Source organism: Zootermopsis nevadensis, unplaced genomic scaffold (assembly GCF_977971745.1).
Source record: "Zootermopsis nevadensis isolate Lab colony 2312 unplaced genomic scaffold, Znev_1.0 Znev_ptg000004l, whole genome shotgun sequence".
NCBI classification, from domain to species: Eukaryota; Metazoa; Arthropoda; class Insecta; order Blattodea; family Termopsidae; genus Zootermopsis; species Zootermopsis nevadensis.
In genome coordinates, this window is record NW_028259136.1 from 6,378,366 (window position 1) to 6,404,513 (window position 26,148).

At 40.2% G+C, this 26,148-nt stretch overlaps 1 protein-coding gene across 5 annotated transcripts in view; it reads right to left on the reverse strand.

Annotated features, from left to right (window-relative positions):
* Window positions 1-2,895: 2,895 nt before the first annotated feature.
* Window positions 2,896-26,148, reverse strand: part of pum (pumilio) — a 175,022-nt gene continuing 151,769 nt past the window's right edge. For 3 of the 5 annotated variants that reach the window (XM_087342696.1, XM_087342697.1, XM_087342700.1), the window contains 12 exons: window positions 20,265-20,373; window positions 18,269-18,352; window positions 16,837-17,078; window positions 16,102-16,375; window positions 15,652-15,813; window positions 14,574-14,693; window positions 14,054-14,387; window positions 13,709-13,958; window positions 12,919-13,146; window positions 12,551-12,713; window positions 12,221-12,389; window positions 2,896-11,458 (listed from right to left, as the gene is read on the reverse strand). In XM_087342696.1, the coding sequence (XP_087198822.1) occupies window positions 11,185-11,458; window positions 12,221-12,389; window positions 12,551-12,713; window positions 12,919-13,146; window positions 13,709-13,958; window positions 14,054-14,387; window positions 14,574-14,693; window positions 15,652-15,813; window positions 16,102-16,375; window positions 16,837-17,078; window positions 18,269-18,352; window positions 20,265-20,373 (2,409 nt within the window). In that variant the 3' untranslated portion in view covers window positions 2,896-11,184. The remainder of the gene's footprint in view (window positions 11,459-12,220; window positions 12,390-12,550; window positions 12,714-12,918; window positions 13,147-13,708; window positions 13,959-14,053; window positions 14,388-14,573; window positions 14,694-15,651; window positions 15,814-16,101; window positions 16,376-16,836; window positions 17,079-18,268; window positions 18,353-20,264; window positions 20,374-26,148) is intronic. The other 2 variants (XM_087342698.1, XM_087342699.1) reach the window with 2 other exon arrangements.

Sequence of the window (26,148 nt, forward strand, 5' to 3'; positions counted from 1 at the left end):
GTTAGAAGTAAAGGCAAGTTGGGGGGGGGGGGGCAGATAAGGAAGCACGTACTGTCCATACTGAAAACATTATTTCCCAGCGTCAGTACTTTGTAGCTCGCGAAAACCATTCGCAATATACGTATGAGTCGGGTAATAAGTTTCTCACATTTACACTGTCGGCACTATGGCGGACCCAATTAACCATTCCAGCACTGACACTTATCGGAACAAAGACAAGATAAATAACAGCAGAAGTAGGAGTCCAGGCCAACAGGCATCGATCGCGTGGCGCATGGAGCAGTCCATCTGCAGGGATGTGACACTGTCGACATCGTCCTGATCAGCTACGATCGTGAAGACGTTTTTAAGAACACTTAGTACCGATATCCAGTTGCAGTGGCCAGTTATCGAAAACTAAGGAGGCCTTGGAATTTAATGAAGTAATCAACCTATTGCTGAAACGTCGTTGGACGAAAAATTTTCAAAATCGTATACGTAAATTTATATTTAATCTTAATTAATAGTTATTTACTCACTACAGGGACCGTTCCAGGGACCTCACGATCATGAAACACGAAAGCGACAGGCCTTAAACTAAGATAGACTGTGTTCTGGGTTGTTGCACCGTGCAGCCTGGTTTTAGAGGTCGCTGCTGCGTCTATCATCAGGACATGAATCATCGCCCTGATGATGGAGGCAACAAGCACCTCTGAAACGTCACACTATACGACGCAATATCCCGACGCGTGAACCTGAAATGTCACTCAGCGATTTGAAATCAGAGTCCTGGGTCGTTAAAGAATGTTATCAGGTTAAGACCGACGCGACCAGTTACGATTGTACCAGAGTAATCGAGATCAGTAATCTCGATCAATCATTCAGATCGCAGAATGATGACGCGATATAGACGAAGTCAAAAGCATCGAGATGACAGCATAGTTAAGATCGATAATAATTCATTTTGATCCGTATTATCACCGCCTTTTGAAAATAAAACTAAATTTATATTGGACCGGCCTACCCCTAAGAAAATGTAACTACCTAAAAGTGGATTAATCTAAAGATCAATGTAACCGAGTAACCAGCAGCTTTCAGAATCTCCCCTCTGACACAGGAAGTTTCGTGTATGTCAGCGTGAGGCCAATTAACATGAAACATCACGCAACTGCACTGATCCTTGAAGCTCGTTTTTCACACAGAAGACTTCAACGAACCCCCCCAACATGGCGGCTATGTTAATTTGTAAACTGGAGCGACCCTTCCAAACAATTACACTCGATGTACTTTCGTATAGCGCGGCAATTCACTTATCTTTACATTAGTTCATGTCTTTGCCAATACAGGGCGAAGCAGGTCGCCTAGCTTTGAGTTTTCGATGTTTTTATCCGGGTTATAGGATACCCAAGGAGGTAAACGGGCCCATTAGGTAATACCTTCCCAACAGAATATTCCTCAGGAGCGAAACATTTTCGCCCTTCTCACACTGGCTAATCCCCAAATCATGTGACGGACCTCATATAAGGGTTCCTAGGGATACATTCGGCCCGCAGGTTGTCACGAGTATTCCAGAAGCACTGCTCTGTAATGCAAAAACACTTCAGAAAGCAACGCTCTCTTACAAATACGTACATTTCACATCGTTGAGCTTTGTTGGAGAACATTACATCAGGGACTTTCCCGAGGCGAGGGGGCCGTGAGTGCACAGTCACTAGTAACACGGCACACACGTACAGCAAAGGCTGAGAAATTAATTGCGTTAACTAGCACGCGAATAAGAATCGTGTTAGCAGTCGAGATTTGGCTAACATCACAGTTTGCAACACCAAACAGTCCGTCTAATCTCTTCTGAATGCGCCTGCGCAAACATTCGGGGAACGTTTGACCCCGAACGTGGTGGTTAGCAGGTCACTTACCCGTAATGGGTTGATTAATTATGCACATTATCTGATCAGTATCGGTGTTTTCCAATTTATGGAATATCAATAAACATCACTTATTTTTTTCGTTATTTAAAGTGTTAACCGGGCTAACAGGGCAAACCTACATGTTCTTTTTGTTCACCGTGGTGCACTGTTCAGGTAGAAAAGAACACAAATTTGGGAATGATCTTATTGCCGAAACATCAAGATAAATGCAAGACCTTTTCAGGCACCTCACAGCAGTATCTTGCTTCAATTAATATGAAAACTATTTTAATTCCATTTCTTCAGATGTCTAACCAACTATTTACATGACCGACGGAGTGGTAAGACGAGCAAACTGGTTTGAGACCTCGATCTGTTTTAGCTTTCCAGCAACGCTGTTTCATACCCACCATCCAACTGCCGATACACAAAAATCCAACAGATCTCAAGACTGTTTACGGTTCTGGTAGGAAAATGGCAGCTTGTAGGAGTGCAGGGCAGTCCCCAGTAAAATTAGTCATTCTGATTACAATTTCACTGTAATTCAGGACGAACGATGTTATGTAATGTCTCAACAAACATGCATACCACCACACTACCTCGCCTTCACCACGAGAATGACGGGATTTATGGAACGGGCGTCAGCAGAGAGGACATTTGACGTGACAAGCGAACGTGGTGCATCTGTAGTAGGGTTACTTACTGTATCACCATGATTTGGCCTACCTTTTGAATTTGATACAAAAAAGGGGGGGGGGGTCCAGAATCCATTAAATGATCCATGTAAATAAATTTCGAAAGGACAAATAAGAAATTACAGACGTGTTTTTAAACTGAAATCCAGCAAATTCAAACATTTAGACATGCAGAGAACCTAATTAAAGGTTTCAAAATGTGTACAATTTTATTCTGAAAGTTTGAAAATCCGATTTATCTACTTCAACCTTTATACATATACACGTAGAATGATGTTAGTAGGAATATTTACATAAAAACACTATACAGTGGCTTCTCTTTTTATATATGATCATTACAGAAAGTGTTTTATTACTTTCACAAGTAGATTGTTACATTTGTACAACCATATACAAGTTACTTCACTTTGTGTGGAGGTCTTCTTTTTCTACATATATTTCTTTAATATAGAAATGTATGAGGAAGGGGGCTTCTTCAGGGTGAATTAACATACAATAATGCAGCAGTAACAAAACCCAGTCTAACTTCCAATTGTCAATCTAACAATAATTATATAAAAAAAAGAGGGTTATGAATATTACCGTCTGCAACACAAAACCTTGCAGAAAAGCTGCTTGCTTCAACATGGGGCTCGTCTATAAAATCAGTAGGCGACGATTTTGCGAAAATTTCAGTATGTGTGTATGTGCCGCTCGCTTCCTCTTTCAATTATTTCACAGAATAATAATAATAAAAAAAATGTTTTAATTTATATTACATCCCTAATTGTCACAAATGCACTGGATATGAAGTCGCAAGTTAGCTAATAACCTAACTAAAACAGCTGTAATTCTATTTATCCATAAATATATATAGAAAACATATTAAAAACTCAAAGTACAAACTTACTAATCTGCACTAAACTAAAATATATAAATAAATTTTGACATTAATCTCCCCATGGAACATCTATAAGAAAAATCCCAGCTTGTAGGTCGCGTGTCTTCCCAAAATATATTTGAAAGTCACACGCATAAACTACAGTCCAAGGTGTTAAATGCTTCCGCACTCACATCTGGTCCAATTTCTTTCCCTCGGAGTATACCAGATAAAAACACAAAATATTACTTTTTAAATAAAACGAAACACGCTCAAGAATATATCGCTTCATTCCATCACCGATATATCTTTTTATAAAAAAAGGAGGCTTACCCACAATCTCTATAAAATATATGAAATGTGCCCCATACGAAAAACAAAAAAATGTACGAGAAGTCCCTCTGTTTTAAACTACTTACACTGTACATTCTATGAAATTTCCGTCAAGCTTCTAAAGATGGAAAATAGCAGGAAATAAAGCGGACGCTCTCTATAAGCTTGGGCGACAGTGCAAATGTGGTTTCTTAACAATGCCAACCGAACACACAGAAATTCAGCGCAGTTCTCTTTAACCAGAAAGCGTGGACAAAATTGGGTTACGCCTGGAAATTTAAGTCTCTACGCTAAGAAAATTACATACGGCTCCTTCTAGATTATACATATTCGAGATGCTAATAAAGTACAACAAAAATACTTTTACTGAACAGGTAAATGTTACTTCGGTGGAAAACGTATTTACACATGAAATAGCTGTTCCTAAACACAACGAGAATGAGTTATGGCCGATGAAGAACTACTACGAAAGAGGTAGAAAAGTATTGAACTGAAAAGATTTAGCCATAAAATGCGTGCCAGTGCAAAAAGTACTTGGTCATGAAGACAGAATTTGGAGCAGAGATCTTATACCGTTTACTGATCGATGCTCATTTTGCGTTTTGTGGAATATGAACGTACGCGGTGGACCGGCGGCCTTCCCAGGCCGTTTGTCCCATCCGCCCGCTCGGCAACAAATAAAATGCAAAAACCTAGGAAACGGTGACACCAAGATTACGCCCATTTGATACTGGGAAAGGTTTTTAACAGAACGGAAATCAAACCCGAGAAGAGCGCAGACTATTATGAACAGTGACGCATGCAACTGATGCACCGACTATCATCCGTGTCCGTATGTTTTATGTACAAGTGGGCACAAAACACACACAAAAGAAAGACCCTAATGCCAAGACACGAGAGCAACAGAAACAGAATCTCGCATTACATAAATGTTACGCAAGCAACCAGTTCTTACAGGTTATGTGCAAATGGTTAAGGCATAATTAAAAAATAACTAAAGCCTTTCTACACATAAAAAACACTTTTTAAGGAATGAACAAGAGAGAGAGAGAGAATATTATATACGTACAAAAAAGCCTAAATGATTCTTCTCATCGCAAGCTTTTGGCGTATTTTACAATATATAAACATCAAAGCTGTGCAAACCACAGAAATACATACATTATACAAATGCAGGTAATTTGTTCAATTTTTTTGTTTTTGTTTTGTTTCTTTACTTTACATCAGTCTTGACAAAACTTTTTTCCTTTAATATTATATATAACTTTGCTTTAATAAGATTTTTTTAAACAATAATTTCACTATGGACATACGATTCAGTACTAATTTCATATATAATGGGCACTCTTCACAAATGTAATATTCCTGGTTTTTGACAAAGTTAAAAAAGTCCTAAATATTTACAGTGACTGATAACTCAAACGCAAAGGGTTCACCTGAAATGTTTTCTGCTTACCATAAAATATCTTACACTGATGCCTGGTGAACCAAAAAGATATTTTTAAAATCATTTTGCATTCATACAGCGATGCGGAAGTGCACCACCGTCTTGTCTACATACAGAAATCCTGCTGCAAGGTTAGTTTAAGTTTTTTTCAAAAAACTTTCCCTGGCACAAATGACAGCCAAGAAAAGGTTCTGTACAAAAACTAAAATGATGAATGACCAGGCATAACACGTTCATCAGCCGAGAGAATCTACGTTCAGTTTTAACCCACAAATCCTCCTCTACAGTCCACACAACAAAGCATTAGCTTCTCAGTACACACATTGCCAACATCAACGACAAAAATACCAGACACCTAACAAGAAAGTGGGCATGCTACAGCCACTCGTCGGAGTGCACGGCACGGACGCCCGCATCTTGGCCGCGTTACGCGCACAACCCGTCAAGGAGTCGGTAAGAGAAAACATTTAATTTTGAGCTACAACCTTACGCACAAGCATTTTGAATTTCTGCACATTTCCAAAACTGCATTTCATTTGCTCCTCAAAATAATATGCAGTTCAAGGGGAATTGGAATGATTTATCATGACAATGTTAAATTTTCTTACACGATGCCCCATTATCTTCGATATTAGCGGAGGTATGACCTTCAAAACTTCGCAGCTAAAACTGGAGAAACGGCAGATCTGTTTAATATTTCGGTCTTCTACGGCTACACTCACTTCAATAGATTATGGAGCATACATATTTGAAAAATGTTACCTATCAGAAATGGACCCCAAACTTAGCATTACAGCAAAATGAGCACACGACCACACAGCCTTTTACATGAAAAATCACCGACGGAATGAATTTTTACAGACAGTTTTGTAACTGAGAATGTGAAATTTCTGCAAATGCAGAAAAGTTTCAAAAAATAATAATAATTTAAAAAGTATGTGCAAGACGGATATCATGATAAGTTAGAAAATTAAATATTCAGAAAGCAATGCCAATTACGAAATGACCCGTGTTGACCGATTTCAGCGTTCCAGTTCTCCTTGAACATAACAAAGTTAAAAGTCGCTAGCGTCCGCGGACCAAGACACGGGCCCCGCTATGCACTCCAACACACATCTACTCATCTACTCCTGCCCCAACTTTGCCACACTGCGGTCTGGTATTACGAGATTAGAAAGTACGAACAACATAGGTCACTTCAGTGCAACACATCGTGTTTAACACACTGTATGCACTAACACAAGGGCATAACAATTCTCATGATCCTATTATGTGGTGACCTCAAGGTTTCGTGAATTATTTTCAGCTGATTTTGGATGTGAATCACGAGATCAGTAGTACTTAATAAATGAACAATATTTCTCACATGATAAAAATATTTCACAGGGAAATTAATTCTAGGATCTTTATGACTGAACACTAACCTACATCTAAACATCATTCCATCATCATACCATTTATGTATATGTAGTTATATGTATATATGCTACAAGTATTATTTGTAGAAAATACATGCAAATATATGAAAAAATACAGCTACAATTGTTACATTATTAATAGGTAATAAGTAGTTTATATGATATATATTACATACTACAAAAAATAATAGGTATGCTCTAAAAAAATTTAATTATAATAATTAAAAACAATCCACATCTTTATTCAAAAATTAACGACGGTCTTCCATTACTTAGGAGTTTTATTTGCCTGAGTTATAATGCACAGACTGCACAGCATTTGTTATATACAATACAACTCTCGAGGAAATGAAGCAGGAAAAGTCAGATCATTTATGCAGATAAGGAAACACAACAATCAATATTCAACCATGATATAAACATCACCAAAATTTACATATTAAAAATAAATACTCATCCAGTAAAAACTGTACACATTTTTCCAGGCTATTTTCCTTGTTATACCGTAATAATTATAATATAATAATAATAATTTTGAAGAATGATAAATGTATTTTACATGTTATGGAAAGATGGCATAAAAGCAGAACTGCGACATGACACAGAGCACCGCTTTATACGAGGGATATATAACGCTGTTATTACTATTATACACTTTCTATGATGAATTACGACATTTTTATGAATAAAGATGGGAATGTTTTCATCTGGACAACTAATAAGAAGAATCAAGAACATTGCAAATTCTACGTCGTCTTTCCTAACCAGCTATCGTTTACCTTCTCAATACAAGTATGATATGAAATAATGCAACCTTAATAATAATAATAATAATAATAATACACAAAGCCAGATCATTGTTATCAAAACATTCATCTACAACTATAAGAGTTCCATGCCCTCAGAACTGTTAGTCTGCAGTTTCAACGAGCTATACACAGGAAGGCGACGGACAAGACGAGAGAGAGTCCGGCATTTACCATTTATGGGGCGTGGAAAATATGGGAGACCTAGTAAATGCCAGAACACTTCCCATCCCCCAAATATCGACTCATTCCCCGACGCTAAATCCGACTTCTAAGTTGCAAAATACATTCAATCTGTTGAAGAAACAAAAGCATGAGACTGCAAATTTTGGTAAAATATGCAAGCTTGGGAATGATGCAAAACTTCAAATTGGATTAAAACACCGAACGACTAATGCTAAAACAAATGAAGGTTTATAGACTGAATATTAAAGATATCATTACCGTGTTTCAAATAATTTCTGTCAACGTATAAAATCATACAGGAGGTAATATGCAACATAAATGCGAAGCAGGGGTACTTCAAAGTACAGAATAGAATTTTTACCTTAATCACACAGCGAAACATAACTGACAGAAGTTCCTGGTGCCGATAAAATTATACCAAAATTTACGACGTCAACATTCAGGACAAATTTTATGAATGTCCAATCCTTTCAATACACGAAATTAAAAGCAAGACTGTATCAAAAGATAATAAACTGGTATGCATACACACACAAACACACCATACATTTATTACAAGTTATTTTGGATAAACGACTCTACTGTGATAATGTACAAGCTACCGTGTCTCCAACTTCAGGGTAGATCATAGAGAATTTGGCCAGTACTCTATAAGAGCTGGGGGTGGGTCAAGGTACACAGTACAAACGACAGACCGGAGCACGTTATTTACTGATGTGGTTATACTAAATTCACATATAACTTTAAATTTAATTTTCCCACCATGTACTATGTGCATCTTGTGAAAAACTACATATACTATATCTGAATCAGCGTGGATTTCTCTCACAGAATGGGCGGTTAAGGGTGTCAACAATGAATGCACTTTTCTTTGAGCAATGAAGCAATTTGTGTAAGTGCACAAGGATGAGGTGCGATCTGTGGTCAGGAGGTGAACGAGGCGCGTTTCTGGTGCGGACAACGAAAGCATCGATACTGTGACGAAGCATTTTGTATGGTACATAGGTACAAACGGCCATGAGAGCGATGATGGTTAATCACATTTCCTATATATCAACTCATACTCATATTACTCTACGTGGAATTCGTAGGATGTTTTCAAAAGATAACAAACCCATCTAGTGATATCCTAAAATCAAAAATCAACTTCCTATAATCGAACATGGCAATTCAGTGTATACGACTATTTTGATTCCTCAATTTCCAAATGGCTGTTTACAGCATTTACATGGCCCCTGCAAATGAAACGTGTGGTACAGAAACCTGCTCGACTACTGTGCACTAGCAGCAAACATCTATCTACGCGTTGCCACGCCTGTTCTGAAACATGCGTGCCGGGAAACGGATCTGTCGGCTATCTATTCCACTTCGACTAGCTACGGTAATGAAGACTTTTAATACTGGGAATTTATATACATTCACCTTAAGAAGAGCATAGCTTTGGTAAGTGAAGAATTTTTAAAAATGTGATATTTAAACCCTGCTTTTCTTTCTTTTTTTTTCTTTTCAAAATGCATTGCAGTAATTTACATAAGTTTTTAAAAACTGTACAACTTTGATTGTGTCTTTTGTACAATTGTTCTAAAGATATTATTTGAAGTATCAACTGCATTCTCTTTACACAAAAGTCTTGGAGAAATGTACAGTATTTAGATTTCAATTACTCAGTACTTATCTTAGTTTTATATTGGGGGTAGGGGCGAAGAAATAGATCTCGGCAGTTAGAGCCTTACGATGGATGTCGTGTGTTGTCTGCTGCTAGTTAGCTGTTTTCACGCGTGACATTTTTGTCCAGCAAGTATATGGAATTTTTATTTTTTGAATTTTTTGTATTCTCTTTTAAAAATCCATTAGCAACTATTACCTGAGGGTTTTATCACAATTTGATGATGGTTTGTTACACGCCATAGTAGGTTTTCCGGTGAAGATTCGTGTGTTCCTTTCCAAGTGCTCTGAGATATTGTAGCTTTTCACTTCACAAACTTGTTCAAGGCCCATCAACTAACTGCATTAATTTATAAATGACATTTGCTTGCTGTCTATTCCACAATAAGAACTTTGCTACCCGTCCAAAGAAGTCTCACAGAGCGTTACAGATTCCACAGCAACTCTGTACTAGCACTTACAGATTTGACTCGGTTAATACAATACATCATCATGAAAAAACTATTATAATTACAATGTATCACTTTACACAATATAACTCTTAAAATGCTTGCTTTTAAAGTAACTTTTGTTCCTTGACTTGAAAATGTACAAATGAAAGTAATTATTGAAATCTCAATACACATTACTCAATTTACAGTATATTCATTTAATTATCTGCGTGTCTAGAATTATGAAAACAAAAACTATTCTATTTTACCAAGCAGGCTATTGCAAGTAAATGCCACAATTAAAAATATTTTCACTTTCAAAAATCCCAGTTTCTCAATCTCTTAAAACAAGCTCATAAACCCACCACTGATTTAAGGGTATGACAGGAGGGGAAAGCTACATAAAAGTTCATCCATCCGTCGCTATGCCACATAATCTATATACAATGTTCAATTCTAGTAGCATTGTCTTTGTGAAAACCCTAACTCAGAGGTCTTCTTACTTCAGCATAATTTTCTATTTCCTTACATCTGATAAAAGGAGAGGCATTTTAACTAAAATAAAATCTGAAAAAAGTTTTTGGAAATTTTCACATTACTATAATGTATATACAAATCGTCCACCTTCTTCGGCGAGGGCATAGTTTCAAATAGGGTTCTTTCTGGAAGATTGATTGGACACTGCCATCCCATCCCTTTCCAATGCCTTACACAATTCATAATCTTTTTCACCCCCCAACATCTTAATTCATTCACACTGTTATAAGTATATGAGACACATGGAAACACGGAGGGATGTCCCAAGAAACGGCAATATTGGCACTACAGGCCAAAGTGGAGGTTCATCTTTATTAACATTGGAACATCCCTTGCAATGTTTCACACTACTCTTCTCTGACAGGACACGGCAATTACTACTTTGGTCATCTGGAACAAAAATGCATTTTTAAAACAGAACACACCCAACCCCCTCTGGTGCACTGTGGAATCCAACTACCACACATTTATCATCCCTGCATTTCCAAGCCTGCAACTCTGCGCACCTCTTAAGAGAAGTAATATTCTTCCGAGAACGAAACACCGTCTCAGAATGGGGATTGCTTCACAATATATACATATCTCACACTGCACAAAAACATGGTGTAATAAACTAAAAGCATACATTTTTACATCCATTACAAGTTAAATAAAATACTGTGAACATTCCAACGCTGGAATAACGCAAATGCTCCAGTAAACCAAACTGACCCGACAGAAAAAACAAAATGAAAAATTCAAAGGGCACTCCTTCCCTATGCAACAACCTCAATTCTTTTCCACGGATTACTATGCACGGAAAAGTCTCTTAGGAGCAGCAATAAAGCAGAAAAGAAAAATAAGACTGCCCATGACACTGCCAGAGGATGAGTAGTTCTACATTCTCCATCGCTTATGTACATAATGAACAGGAGGCGCAGTTCACAAGCCTCCGTTAGTGGGTGGACCGATCGGTCCGAGATCTGGTCCCACGGCGACACCTACTCCGACCCCAACGCCCATGGCCGACGCGGTCTTCATGAAGAACTTCTCAAGCTTGGCAATGATGTGTTTGCCGTACGTGTATTTCCGCAGAGAGTTCAGGTGTGGCCGGATCTTGTGCATCAAGACCTTGCGTTGTGCCGGCTCAGAAACGTCGATCATCTTCTGCACCACGTAGTTGGCATACTGATCCTTCATCATGACGTGCAGTGCACTGTACCAAATGCAGTAAAACATCATAGTGGGGTCCAAGGTTTGTGGATCAAGTAACAATATGCGCAAAAATGGCAAATGATGAAACAAAAAGTAAAAGTACTACAGATTCTTTAAATGTCGTAAGATAACATTCACTGAAAAATTCCAAAAATCTCAGATTTTCTTGCAAATTTAATTAACATAAAACACAAAAAATTAAGAGACCCAATGGGTTTAATCATATGGAATTCTTTATGCAAAGTCACAGACTATATACATTAGCATAATCCTGAAAGAACTTCATTTTAGTAAGAAAAAGTATCAGTACTGTCCCTCACAATCAAATCAACCAATTTTTATAAGGACAAAAAGTTTGTTTTTAATACTGTACCTGTAATTTCAGATTCTAATAAGACTTCAAAACTTTACTTCCTAAATCAGGGCATTTCAACCGATGAATCACTCAAGCTTTAGAAAGACCATCTGTCCGTCACTCATTTTGTTCATTTTAAAAGAGGTTCTCAGACATGTAATATTTTTAATATTTAATACACTACTTTAATACTTTCACACTCAGCATTAGTCATCAACATCAATAAATTTACGAATTAGGCCATCGGGTCTGTTCCATCTCCTCACGTTAATCGTAGTCGGTCCTTCCGACATTTGTGGTGCTGTAAATACGTTCACACAATGCAGTTGATAAGCAGTACCCTTATGCTTCAGTTAAAAAGCAGGAAGACCTTGGCTGGTGTCTACTTAAATACATGAAACCACTTACTTGTCGTTGAAATTGCAGACCTCCTCGATCAGAATAGCTCTTTCGGCACGTGTCGCATGAGTCACGCACTTCTCCACGACATTGGAGGCAAACTTATGTTGAGACAACACCAGCACTTTACCACGAACAGACAAGATAATCTGCGATTTGTCCTCGGGTTTCCCATGCTCTGTCAAGTCAAACATACATAAACTGTAGAATACATTCTTTCCCTTAACTCAAACTTTTTTTCATACAATTAATCTATTCTTAACGACCTACACTGGGCCATGAAGAATACATAAAACACCAAGGTCTTATCTCTCTTTGGTACCTTGAAAGAATACTCACCAAGCACATGCTGGATGACATAATTTCCATACTGATCCTGAATCAACTGCTCTGTATGTTGATGCAGCTCCTCCAGAATTGGAGTTGTCTGTTCCTGTGTGCAGTGCTCCAAGATACGCTGAATTACTCTGCAACCGTAGGGGTGAGTCGAGAGGGCGAACACCTGCGATCGGACACACAGACGCCATCAATGATGCATAAACAACTGAAAGTTTTGCCTTGAACGATCTCACGCAGACACACACAACAAATCAATGACACATTTTTGCACGTATAAAAAGCCTTAATTTCATTAATCGCCAGTGGTGCAACTAGAAATTTGTAACAGGAGATTTTTGTGGCTGCAGTTTGCACCAATACAAACTCACCTGGCTTGAAAATGCATTAATGATGAACTGCAATGCATGAGGGTCAACACACTCAATGCACTTCTGCACAACGTGGTTTCCATTCTGGTCTTTAACACACTTCAAGACGTGCCCATCAAGTTCACGCACAATCTCCTGCTGCTGGTCTGGCGAAATGGACTCCAGAGCCTTTTGGATCACACGACAACCATACATCTGCAACGCTAATGGCAACACATGTCCTCGAACCTGAAATAAGCGACATTTTTTAAAACACTTACTACGCAGGATGACTCTAAATCTAATAAATAAATGAGCTCCTAAAATGTTGGTCATCTCCCTTCAATTTCCTGCTTCGTGTTCATGCAAACAAAAATGTTGTGACCGTGTGTCTAATGAACCTTTTGGCTTGATTTTAGGGGTAGAAGATGGATTTCAGTGTTACAGAAAATTGAATTTTAATGCAGAGCCAATCATGATGTTAACACAGTCAATCTTATAGCATGGCAGGGTGCGGCAAAGCCCGGCGTGTCCCCACCAGAAGATGGGCAAGATTTTAAGCTATGAAATGACTATATTCGACTGGAAAATCATTTTATCAGTTCTTTGGCTGTTACGTGCAGACAGACACACATGACTAGGCACCTAAAAAGGATTTCAGAACCTTTATGACCTGATCTCAAGAAACGCTTCTACTTCGTGGAGTCTACTTCCACACTTGTGATTATAGTAACCATTATGTGGCCATCCGTATCATATTACCAAAGAAAGAACAAGAAACCTTTCCCAGCGCAAAGCGTATCTCTCGTACCTTCTGTGCCAATGTTGTTTTCTGCTCAGGTGTGCCAAATTCAAAGAATTTCTGAATTACATAGTTTCCAAAAACATCGGTCATGAGACTGTATGCAGCTGTAAGGATTTCAGAGAATACCATCTGTTTTTCTGATACAGTGGCACGTTCGAGCTTCTGCTGGATGAACCTTGATCCATGTTGATCTTGAGAAAATTCAACGATGTGATTTGCCAGATCTCGTAACTGCAGACTTGGAAAACGATTATTCCTGCGGACACAATAAAAGATAAGAAAAGAAAACTTAGCTGGAATCACGCATCACTGAAATAGTCTTGATGGTCTGAAAACACTGCACCAACACACCTGAAATCCTCTAGCAATCTACTTCTGCCAGGAGGTTTATCGAGACTCGGTGCTACACCGGTGGCCCGAGCACCTGTGCCTAGCTTTGTGAAGAGTGAGCTATTTGACCCAAACATTCCATTGGTGTTGATGCCTGGCAACCCTCCATTTCTGTATTTCGTGGCTTCAGCTCCCGGCGCTGCCGAGAGGAGTCGACTGCCCGTAGCCGAAGCACCGGACATCAGCGCTCCCAGCTGTAGATTTGAAGAACTGCCCATTCCAGTAGTTGAGAGAGCAGGTGGGGGTGTGAGGGAGCCTTGTATGCCTATAGGGCTAGGAGATGCAGTCACGGTGCCTGGAAAATATATCAGCAATTCAGAGATCTGAACGTTAGTTATTCTTCGTGCTCTGGAATGAGTGCACAACCACCTCGGGTCACATCAGTGAAAGAATTACCTATATGCAACAATGACTGAATACAACATAATCTCAATCCTTTTAGTTCTTAGTATTTATTCATGTACATGGGGGGTTCACATACCGAGCGCACCGTAATTCGTTGGCCACTTGCCACGACCGTATTCCAGTGACGGGGAAAATGCAGAAGTATTTCTGTCAAACGAATCTCGTCGTCCAGAGCTGCTGCTGCTGAGCCCAAGCCCTGAGAAACATACAAAATAGATTTACCTGCTCAACACAAGACAATTACAACTATTTTCTACAGCTAAGCAATCGATCAAACCCAAACATAATACACAGGAAAAACACAACACTTTATATACATTTTGGTAATTAAATAAACCAAAGCACAAGAACACAAAGTAGATACACAATCATTTGGACACACACTGTAGTGGAAAATATGGATTATCTCGGTAGGGCTTCAAGGAGTCGAGGAGAAAACAGTGTGGGGTCGATGATTCTGGAGAGCTTTGTTTTGGGGACAGAGACCGTGTATCCACACATGCTGCCAAAGAAACAAATGTTACAAAATATTACAGTGCCTGAAAATGTCATTACACTCGAAGAACTTGTTTCGAACACGTCGTTTCTCGTGCTTATGACTACAGAGAAGGAGGAATCTAACATGAAATATGGCTTCAAAATATTCCGGCAAAGCAAGATATTTACATAAAATTTCTCAAAACTTACATTCTTTAAAGGAGTATACTAATATATTTCAGATTTGAAACATCAAATGCCGATACAAAAAGCCCTCAGAAGAGAACAGACAAATGCTCAGAAATCTCTTGAAGAGTTCTAAAAGAAAGAGTTTCTAATTCCACCCAAGAGAACACACTTTATACAAGAATGTGAGTAAACTATGCAAGTCTTTTAAATAGTCATCACTTTTGGCGCATGTAATTTTTTAATAATTTGGAGGAAATATCAGGTCTGATGAGACAAAGGGGGGGCAGGGAAAAACAAGTTGCCACAGAATTTAATATGTAAATGCTCCTAGCCCACGAACATATTATGCAAGTTTTATTGCACATACATCATGTTTTGATGTGCAGTCGTAGCGTTTTTAAATATTCATATGACTCACATCACATTTTACTGTTGTTAAAGCCTAGTTTGAAGCCACCTGACAATGACGCCTGTTTTTCTATGTATACCTGATCCCAGAGATCCCAGAGCAGGGGAGCCAATGGTGCCCAAGCTGTTGTTTCCGTAGCCGGCAGCCAGCGTGTTGGCTAGAGACGAGAACCCGTTACCCACGCCTGCTGCCGCCGCCGAGCCCGCGGCGGCCACAGCGGCTGCCGCCACCGACTGCAAACCTGCACAAACACACCCTTCCATGACCACACAGCCCTACCCATCATCCGCAGTTAGTCTAGCGTTCGGACACAAACCACTGTATTTGCCCATGCAACAAATATGGATCTAGTTTGTTTCATACCACAAGAAAAAAACATGCGAACATTAATAAGACTATATTAAAGTGACTCATTGGCCTTCTGATTCAAACTGTTTTCGTGGTCCTAGAATCACAAACAGAACTTTACAGCTACAGACATATCAAGCAATTGTAAATCACAAAATGCATGTAGCGAAAAAGAACTCACCACTGATTGTGGTCCCATTTGAGGCTGTGGAGTTGTACAACGAGGGCTGCTGGCTATTGTTGTATATTGATGCTGCAGGGGGTGTGGCTATTTGCTGTGGCTGATTCCCAAGTAGTCTCATGTTGCTGCCCGGTGTCCCGGTGGCATTGACTATTACGGGCGCGGGAGACACCAGCCTCATGGGAGTGCCATTCCCGATGCCCCGTACATTTCCCATCACTATTGACCCATTCTGATCGTAGTACGCGGGTATCACTTGGTACTGTCCCTGCACCTGCACAAAATCCATACACACTATTGCCACAAATACAGATTAAAATTAATAAGGCAGGATGGACCATTCAGCAGAAACAACAATTACAGTCACATGTATATTGGGAAATAAAATGGTCATGTCAACATATATCTGACCACAAAATGAGAATTACAGCTGCAGAAATGAAATTCATGAACAGGAAAATACACTTGGACTATAAAAATTAATATATTCCACGTGAATATGCTCTTTCAGGGTCAAACATAGCGTACCATTTCCTACTGTAGTCTTTTTCTCCAACTGTCCCTAAAATTGAACAGATACGAGATATGATTTTCAACTTGCCCAACAGCAGCAATGCCCACCTGAAAACAGTTTTGCTGTCATTCAAATAATCTTTCACCCCAGGCAGGATTCACAGCAAAACAAGCTACAAACTGAAACACACACTACTTCTGTAAACTACATCTACTACAAACCTGGGTCAGATTTGTGGAACTGTTGCTTATGTCTGAAGCAGAGGATGGGGTGAGGGGGCGTCTCTGCTGAGCGGCGGCCGCTGCGGCCGCCCCCTGCTGGATGATGTTGGCAGGGTACACACCCCATGGGGCTGCTGCCACACCATAATACTGGGGCACAACTGTCGGACCTGCGATACACGATGAAGTCCAAGATGAATCACCCAACAAGTTATCTCCCACACAACCTTCAAGTACTCGTCCTGTGTGTCAATGAACAATCACAATGCATTTTCATATTTAGTCAAATATATCTGGTTTCCAGACACACAAATGCAGTTTATTATCAAATAAATTATGTTAATCCATCACTGTTCTATACACTACAGCCTAAAATAATGGAATAACAAATGTGAGTTTTAAAAATAACCTTACTACAGCGAAAAGCAACTTTTAACACAAGGAAATCTATCTATATATTAGGTAAGTGTTGGTTGGTTAGCCGGTAATCATTTTGTAGTACTGATAATATATATATATATATACAAACATGCGTGCACCAAAGTGCACAGATCCACTGAAATGTGATAATTAATTACTAGCCACGGTCAATAATTCACTCTCATCAACAGATCAGGCCCCTTACTGACGTCACCAAGACACCACCATTTTAATTATATTAATTAAATCATATTATATTCTTTAATAAAACAAATAAAATCAACGACTGAAATTTTTATATGCAGCTTTGTCACACTTTTAACTAAAAATGTGTTTTAAGTACTACTTTCGTTTTCCCACAATTCTTCTTTGGGCCATTTTCTAATGCTATTATAAAGGATAAACAAACAAAAGAACCATTAATTCAAAAGCCTTCTTTTTTGGCATGCATGTTTTTGATTATTCTCAAAAGGATCAATTTTAAAACCTGGGGAACAGAACAACTATGGCGAGCTCCACCAATATCTGAGATGGGCCATCATCAACATTTTACACCACCTCGCAGTACCAATACATTAATTATTAGTTCCCTTCTACTTCTATTACATGAGCCTGAAGATGCAGACAGCATGTTCCCCTGAAATGCTGGTATATACACGCATGCCACATTACAGACGGGAAGACCGACACTTGCAAACCTCAAAATACAATCATACAATCTTACGGCAATCCTAAAAGAACGCTCACTCGATTAATGGCGTATAATATTCAGCTTAGATACCACATTCATTAGCTAATGTCAGTATTACACAATTAATTAACATTATCTACATGTTACTTCATTATTACCAAAAGCAAGTGAAATGATGAGACCTCCTGTGTTTAAAATTACCGTACACTGAGCGTAGAAACAGTTGGTATCATCACAATGATAAGAATTTAACTGTAATGATGGAGATGGCAAAATTTACTGACTCCAGTTTGGACAACAAAACCCAAGCAATCAGCTCACCTGTAATGAGTGCACCGACGTACGGTTCTTGTGCATTGATAACGTAGGGGGCACTTGTGAAAGCAGCGGCAGGCGCTGCGATACCTGCCAGACAGAAACATTGCCAGTTCACTTCTGCTACTATGAGAGTCAGGAAACTGACCTCAACACTTGCCACTCCCAACTACGTAAGAAAGTGAGAAACATTTCGGGGGGGGGGGGGGGAAATCAAGTAAAAGATTAACACAAAGGAAAATGATGAAATTACTTTATAATACTGGACATTTTAAGGAGACGAGAGTTCTGAGAATACTAAGTAAAATAATTTTTGCCATGCCTTAGGGGTATACATGAAAAATAACCACACACAAGTGTCACATCATCTACTGTACGAGAAACAAGCGCAATCACACAAAACGACACTCAATTTCACGGGTACCCGTTACATTCATATATACACACAGATACTAACGGCATAAGGAAAATCTGGAATTATTTATAAGATAATTTCATTATTAGAAGTTGGTCTGTGGGTTCTTTGGCCACACACAGTTAAAAGCCTAGAAGATGGAGGCAGTATGTTCTTCAGAAACAGCTGAAATATCATACAGCACTACAGCGACAGAAACCTAAAATCCTACATAATATTTCCTGTTAAAAGAAAATGTTTGACGAGGCACGCTGACAAACTGCAATCACCAATGTATTCATGTAGGCAATAACATTTTGAAAAAGAAAATGAAATGTCCTTGAAAGGAAAAATAAGCGCACATGAAAGCAAGAGCTCAAGGTGACCACAAAATGTTTCTTTATACACTGACTGATGGACACATACGTATTTATATATCTGTACAATGGCAGATCCTGTCTTTCTTTTCTATTTATATTATTTTTGCTTATGTAATGATTTAGTATATTAATCATCCAAATCCCACAAGTAATGTAATGTTTATCTGCCACCAATCATCTGCACTTTGTTACACTGTGGCTATTTTACAGCTGCCAGTATCCAACCTTCTGCGTACTGCTTGCAGGATTCTTCCCGCTGCTGAAATTGTCCGATCAACGCGCACACTCACATGTAACAGAAACTCGATCACCAAATTTCAAACTCAGTGTCAGTACATCTCTCGATTATACATAAATTACCACCATCTTTGCCGAGGTGCAGAAGAAAGCAAAACTGGATTTCTTCAACTTTTACAGAAAAGTTAGTGGATTTTTGGAATTAACAACAACTCTTATTAAAAAAAGTGAGATAAATGGTAAAAAATTCTACTTGTGATACAAAAACTCCAGCAGCAGTGGTTGTTATTCATTCCTTAAGAATTTGAATACACAAAAGTAAAACCAAACACAAATTCAGTGATTTCATACGCACAGTCTTGCAGGTAGGAATTTATGGGGAAATTACGAACCTAATATACACAAAAAAAATGGCTTCCAATATGGTAACATCATATCCACAACCGTGCAAAGTCCTACTAAGCCCCCAGCCTATTTATTATGAGCAAATTGTCTTACCTTACGTACGTTAAGACAGAGGGCAGAGTCAAGGAGTTCCCGCAATTATTTATTGTACAGTTTGTTGTGTTGGTTGCACTGCTTATTTTGAGCGTTGGTAGAAACACGAACACTACGTTATTGTGAAATACCTTCGAGCCTGACCCGCCAGTTGTAGTGTCGTAGTAGAGTTAACGTGTGCACCAAAGACAAGCTTTCTATGGGCTCAAACTGGCTTGGCACTCGACCACAAACATTTTTTATTTATTTCTGAGGGCACACGGAAGCTTGTGGATCGCCGGACCATGTGCGTTGAAGAGGGAAACTTTCTGACTCACCCTCGTGTGTGTTTTTGTGTATGACGACAGGTCACAGGCAATTAACCAGCTGATTTTCGTAATGGTGAGGTGTAGTGTTTTCTTCGCGGTACGGACTGAATTCATAAATAATATTTAGACGATCTTCGGCTTCAAAGGGTTAACTAACTAACTGACTGACTAACTAACTAACTCACCCAACTGTTGCTGTGGCTGAGTAGCAAGGTACTGTTGCTGCTGTTGCAAGAGCTGTATCTGCTGTGGGGTCGGCTGTTGTTGTTGTTGCTGTTGACTTCGGAACAATTGCTGAAACAGAAAAGACAAGCTCTGTACAGAGACCACAAGACAGAGGCTCACTGACATTCCTCAAATCCACTGCCAAGATATTTGAGATTTTCATGGCGGGGAGAATGATGACAACATCTTGGAGTTTCGGCGCCGCGTACATGTCTCCACATTCAGGGTCGAAGTGACGAAGATGGAAAGTTGGGAAAAGGGAAGAATGAGGGAGTGAGCCAATCAGGGACGAGGAATTATAGGGAGCGGGTCGAACTTCCACAACTTGAGCCCTGATGACGGGAGAAAACACATTTCTCCGAAATACTGGCATCTACTGACGAGTCTACGCGGGGCCAAAGCCCAGAAGAACATCACCACTGCTATCAGAACCGCGGAAACATTAATCAAGGGCGTACGTCCTCACAACCAACCGATCTCATCACACAATTTGGAGGGGCAAAAAACTACAGCGAACATGAGAAAATACTAGAATGTAACAACCTATTGGCATTACGAACAAAACACGTTTCGTAAATCAGACATGCTTCCGTCCTCAGGTGGCAAGATGGGGCGTACACACACAGCAGGGAACGTTAGCTTTTCGCCTGAGAACTGAAACACTTCCATTTTCGGAATCCTGACCACGGACAAGTGCATATAAAAACCCACCAATGCTATGAAAGGGCGAGTCGTCATTATTCTAAGGAAGACAAAGGAAGTACCCCCCCCCCACCCAGCCAAAAAATGTCTGTTTCAGAATCTGTACTGCATTTGACAACTGAAAAAGCAAGTAAGTAATCAACTTCATGTTTGATTCAAAACGTGCTAACAGACAAGCCTACCGCCTGTTCACTGCGGGCCCAGGCCTTACCGAGTTTTCGCGATGGCACAAGTGAAGACACAAAGCAAGGTCGATGACCAGATCATGGCTGGAAAAAGAGTTACGACGACGAAACTGAGGAACTAGGCTTCAGTGAGCTCAAAGTTTGTTGAATTTCACGACCAAGGCCTGACGAATGCTTCCTGGTGTGCGCTAATGATCAACTCGACACACGGAATGAGACTTAATTGGGATGATTCACCCGGAACACTGCAAATGTTCTGATAACAGATATGAGGTGAAAAACGCTCCACGAATCATCATAAAAACACCATCTGCAACATGTGAAACTCAACTTTGCTTTCTACGCGTATTGATGGGTCAACGCTCTCTGCTGTTACCTTCCGTGAAATTAAGTTTTACTCGTTCAAGATCGTGCCACGGGTTGCATCACCCTCAAGGAGCGAGATCGATTTCATCAAATTTGTTCACACGGCTTAGGTAAAAATAAAGGAGTGCCTCGAGTAATCTTTCGATGTCAGGTTTAATTTTTGTTACTGAGATCAGCGCGCATCTCCCCAAGCGCTCATAAGCGAGTCACGCGTCCCAGTTCTTGATACGAAGTCCTTCATTAAGCAAACAGCTGCTCACAGCGACAGGACCTGCCAAGTAATGACGATACCAACAAAGCGCGTTCTCCGGTATCACACTAGGTAAATTACATACAAGAAGAGTTCGCGGGTCGCGCAATAGGCGAACCATGGACTGAGAACCCTCGCCTGGCATAGTCTGCATATTGCGACAACGGGAAATAAATAAATAAATAAAATTCATAAGTAAGTGCGCGCGCGCGCCATTTTTTCAACACCAGAACGGGAGACTAAAGCAGACTTACGTCACAAGTTCCTCAGGGTCCATGGCTGTTTCTCATCGTTTCGCAAAGTTGCAACGGGCCAGGAGACCGCTCTGTGACATGCACATTCGCTGTTCCCTGAGGTTTTCTCATCCGCCCTCCTCTTTCTTAATTTGTTAGCATCTCGTTACGGTTCGCCTGCCCCCCCCCCCCCCCCCACCAACACGGGAACTGTCGAGCGGAATTTCAGCTAGGAAGGGCATTTGTAGGCATTGGACATGACGAGGCACGAGAAACTTCCCATGCTCAGGCAGGCAACTCCAGCCCAATATGAAGCCGAATCACGGCATGCATCGTAAAACCGCCGGTATGCACTTTCAGGTACGGCGCAGAGCTGGGAAAGAACCACAGACCGTTCGTTTGGGGGCGTAGCTCCTCCTGCGAGCTGGCGCAGAAATGCACAGAACAAGTTTATATGAAACGACATCAATTAAGACTTTTTACTTTTAAATTAACGTCAATGTGTTGACAGAAAGTTACGGAACAGTCGTCTATACCAGTGGTATTCAACCTGAGGTACGCGAAGACATTTTAGGGGATACGTGAAATTTAAAATAAATAAATATTATTTTATGATAAACACTGAATAATCAGTAATGTAATTTATTTAATTTATTTTAGATGTAGATTATATACTATGTATAACTTGAATTATACATCAACAACTTTGGGGGTACAAAGTTGAAGAGAAATTATATCGGGGGGTACGCGAACAGAAAAGGTTGAACACCACTGGTCTATACGTCACTAGCTTGTGAGGACGAAAACAAATGCGTATACTATGGAAACCAACAACGCTACCCGATACGGTGAGCGGAAATTTACTGCCGCTGAAAAACAAAAGTTCGCAGTGCGGACAGCATTTATTTCCTTACCTGCGCCCCACCCCCCGCCGATACTCGTGCAATTTGTAACGGACGTCGAACGTGACCTGACAGACCCCGTTAGAAGATGGTCTATCGCAGACACAAAGGCCTGCCTGCCTGCTACTTCAGCAACCGGCCAGTACAAACGATCAGAACGAGACCACGGAAAGAAAGAAAGGCACACAAGGGCTCTGAAGATATTATTTTTATTTACAACTTAATCACAGAACGCTGTGGCCACTCAGACTACACAGCGTCGGATAATACGATTACTAACGAACAATGAATAACGAGGTCGCGACCTACTTTAACGCATGGAAACAGCATCTACCCGGTGGAACTGAGAAAAACTAAAACATTAGTCAGAATAACCGATATTCTGGCCGGGAACTGAACCCGGGACCTCTCGAATAAAAAGGAGTGCCACCCACTACTACGTCATGACGAGATGTGTGAAAACAGATCAGCCAATTCCTTATATTGTCCTGTAAAGGAACATATCGATGTCAGAAGTGGAGTGGGGAAATGGAGTCGACTACAAATCCCATTCATCACACAGAGAAATGTAGAAAGCTGACGTGGCTGGTGGGAACGTACGACTCATACAATCGATTGCAAGAGTTACTTTTTCACAAGCACACATTTTACCCCAATCCTATGATAACGGGTAGTTTTGGAATCGCTTACGCTGAAAACACTCTCGTTCACGTTACAAGAAAACATCATTCCCTAGCCAGCAGGCAACCCAATCAACACGACGCGCAAGGTGGGTGGCCAATACACGCAGGCGTATCCGTGTACGGAATGTCGAGGACGAACTCTGTCGTGGGTTAACAATGAACAAAAGGTACTAGCAATGAAAGGAGTTCACATCTCTTTCGTTAACATTACAAGGCCACCGATCTGTTAAATGTGAAATGGAACATGATACTGAAAACGAATTACACTTCACAATGAATATGTAAAGAAAAAGAGAGAGAAAGAGAGAGAGAGAACAGGGCAGTTGCTATGACGAAATACCGGCGCCGAACACAACACCGAATTAACATGGCAATTTTGGGGGCAGTGTTGATAACCCAGACTTTCCGATTTCAGAATGTCAGAGTTGGCTGAGTCTTTGTACAGTACGCACCATAACCTCATCGACCAATTCCAAAAGTTTCATTCACCAGCAGAAATAACTTTCCCCGGCAACCAAGGGAAATTTTGGAGAATAATCATTTAACTTCCTAAAGGTATCTGGCCAATTTACGACAGACCAGAATGCACCGAAGTAAGACTACACCAATAATAAGAAATTAAATTCTCGGAATTTAAATTTTTAAAATCTCCACGCGACGCACAATTCAGCAATGCATAGTTAATTCACATTTTTTCGCTAAGACGAATTAACACGCTGTCGACTGCGCCATGCTTGCTGGTTACTGGGTTCGGTTCTCAGTTCAACGAAGACGAAATGTAAAATCCGGATAATTCAGTTTTGAGCTTGATTGTACCACTGTGCTACATAAGGAAACAATGCACGCTCCTCACAATGAAGAATCCACGTCAGCAATTCTGGCAAACGGAGAGCGGACGTTAATTGCCAGACTGTGTCACTTCACACTTCGCGAGTCTCCGGACAAGGAGGGCGAAGCGCTTCTGCAAATGCACAACACAATGAGTCACGTGCAACGAAGTGGAGACGAATTTACAGGAAGAGCCGAGGTTCGAAAAAGAGGTTTACGCCATTTTGTTTGGCAGACAAGTATTTCCCTGCGGACATCACATTTATGCCGGCAAACGTACCTGCACAACATCTGAGAATTTCAAACCCACTCGAAAACAACTTCTTCAACGGCAGTTAAGAAGGAATCCTTTTAAACAAACCCGCCATTTTTAAGTTCGGATAAATGACACGTTCATGAACCGCCACAACGTAAACTTCAAACGTATATTTACTATGATTAACCATACTCCTTCAAATCCATTCATATTTTGGAGGGACATGCTGTCTCCATCTTCAGTCATGAATGTTCTTCAATCTCTCTTCAACCGGGGAAGTTACCCACCACAATGGCATCCATCGACGTGTCTTCAGTACGATAATGCCCTTCGCCTCGAGTCTGGTTTCCACAGTTCTTTCATACACTTGCAAAAAGCCTCGTAAGTTACTCGACAGACAGCAGCGTTTATCCCGAAATCTGACAGGAGAACTGGAATTAATTCAGTCAGCGGGTACAGTTCCTAGTGCCAGCCTCAACGAAATACAAAGAAACTCCCAGCAGCCGAGTTTCAACTCATCCTCCCTCTCTCTCTCTCCCTCCCTCCAGCAAACCACTGTGCAATCAACACAGATCCAACGCCGAGCAAGACCTTCGTGATGGCCGCCACTTGAATGCACTTGTTCCACAAATTCTAAAACCACAAGGCATTGTGCATTTCGTACCTTGCTTTGTGCTCGCTTCTTTCGTCCTTTTTACTCTATTTATGGTTCACACGATTAGAACGAAATAACAAAAACCGCCCACGGCTACACCAGTTCCATCCATCTACCTCTGAGGAATTCCTGTACGTCACTACTCGGTGTAACGGAATCTGCGAAACCCCTTTCGTTACAGGCATCCAAAAGCTGCAACGAAGTGAAGTACTTCAAACGAGCAAGCCTATTCTAAACCAACAAATCACATCTGCCAAATATGCAAATTTAAACAACTCCCGAATTTTCTTAAAATAATAACAAAACAAAAAAAATTGCACGGAAATGTTACGCGCTTGGAGCTTCGTAAGATGGGGAAGATACATCATGTACATGTTTTAAACGTTTTAGCTCAATAATAAAAAATAATTGCGTTACTAATAACTACAAACTTTTTCATACACGGTAACAAATTGTTTAATAATAGTTTAGTTAAGAATGGGAGGATAGTGAATAATGAATTGGAAAGGACATGAAAGGAGGCGGCCGAGGCCCGATATAAGGTAGTCCCGATTGAGAAAAAAAAATCAACCAGTCTCCGGGTTAAGATTTGAACCCGAGACCTCCTGAATACGAAGAGACAGGCCCACACAATACACGGCGACTGAATCCAATGGAGTCTTCTCAGGCGAAGGACCGGTGTAAAAAGCCAACGTTTCGAGAGCCGTCTCGGATGCCATCACCAGTGATATCACTGACTGCCGATACCAAACAAATTTTCGTCTGACAAAACAAACTGCGCCAT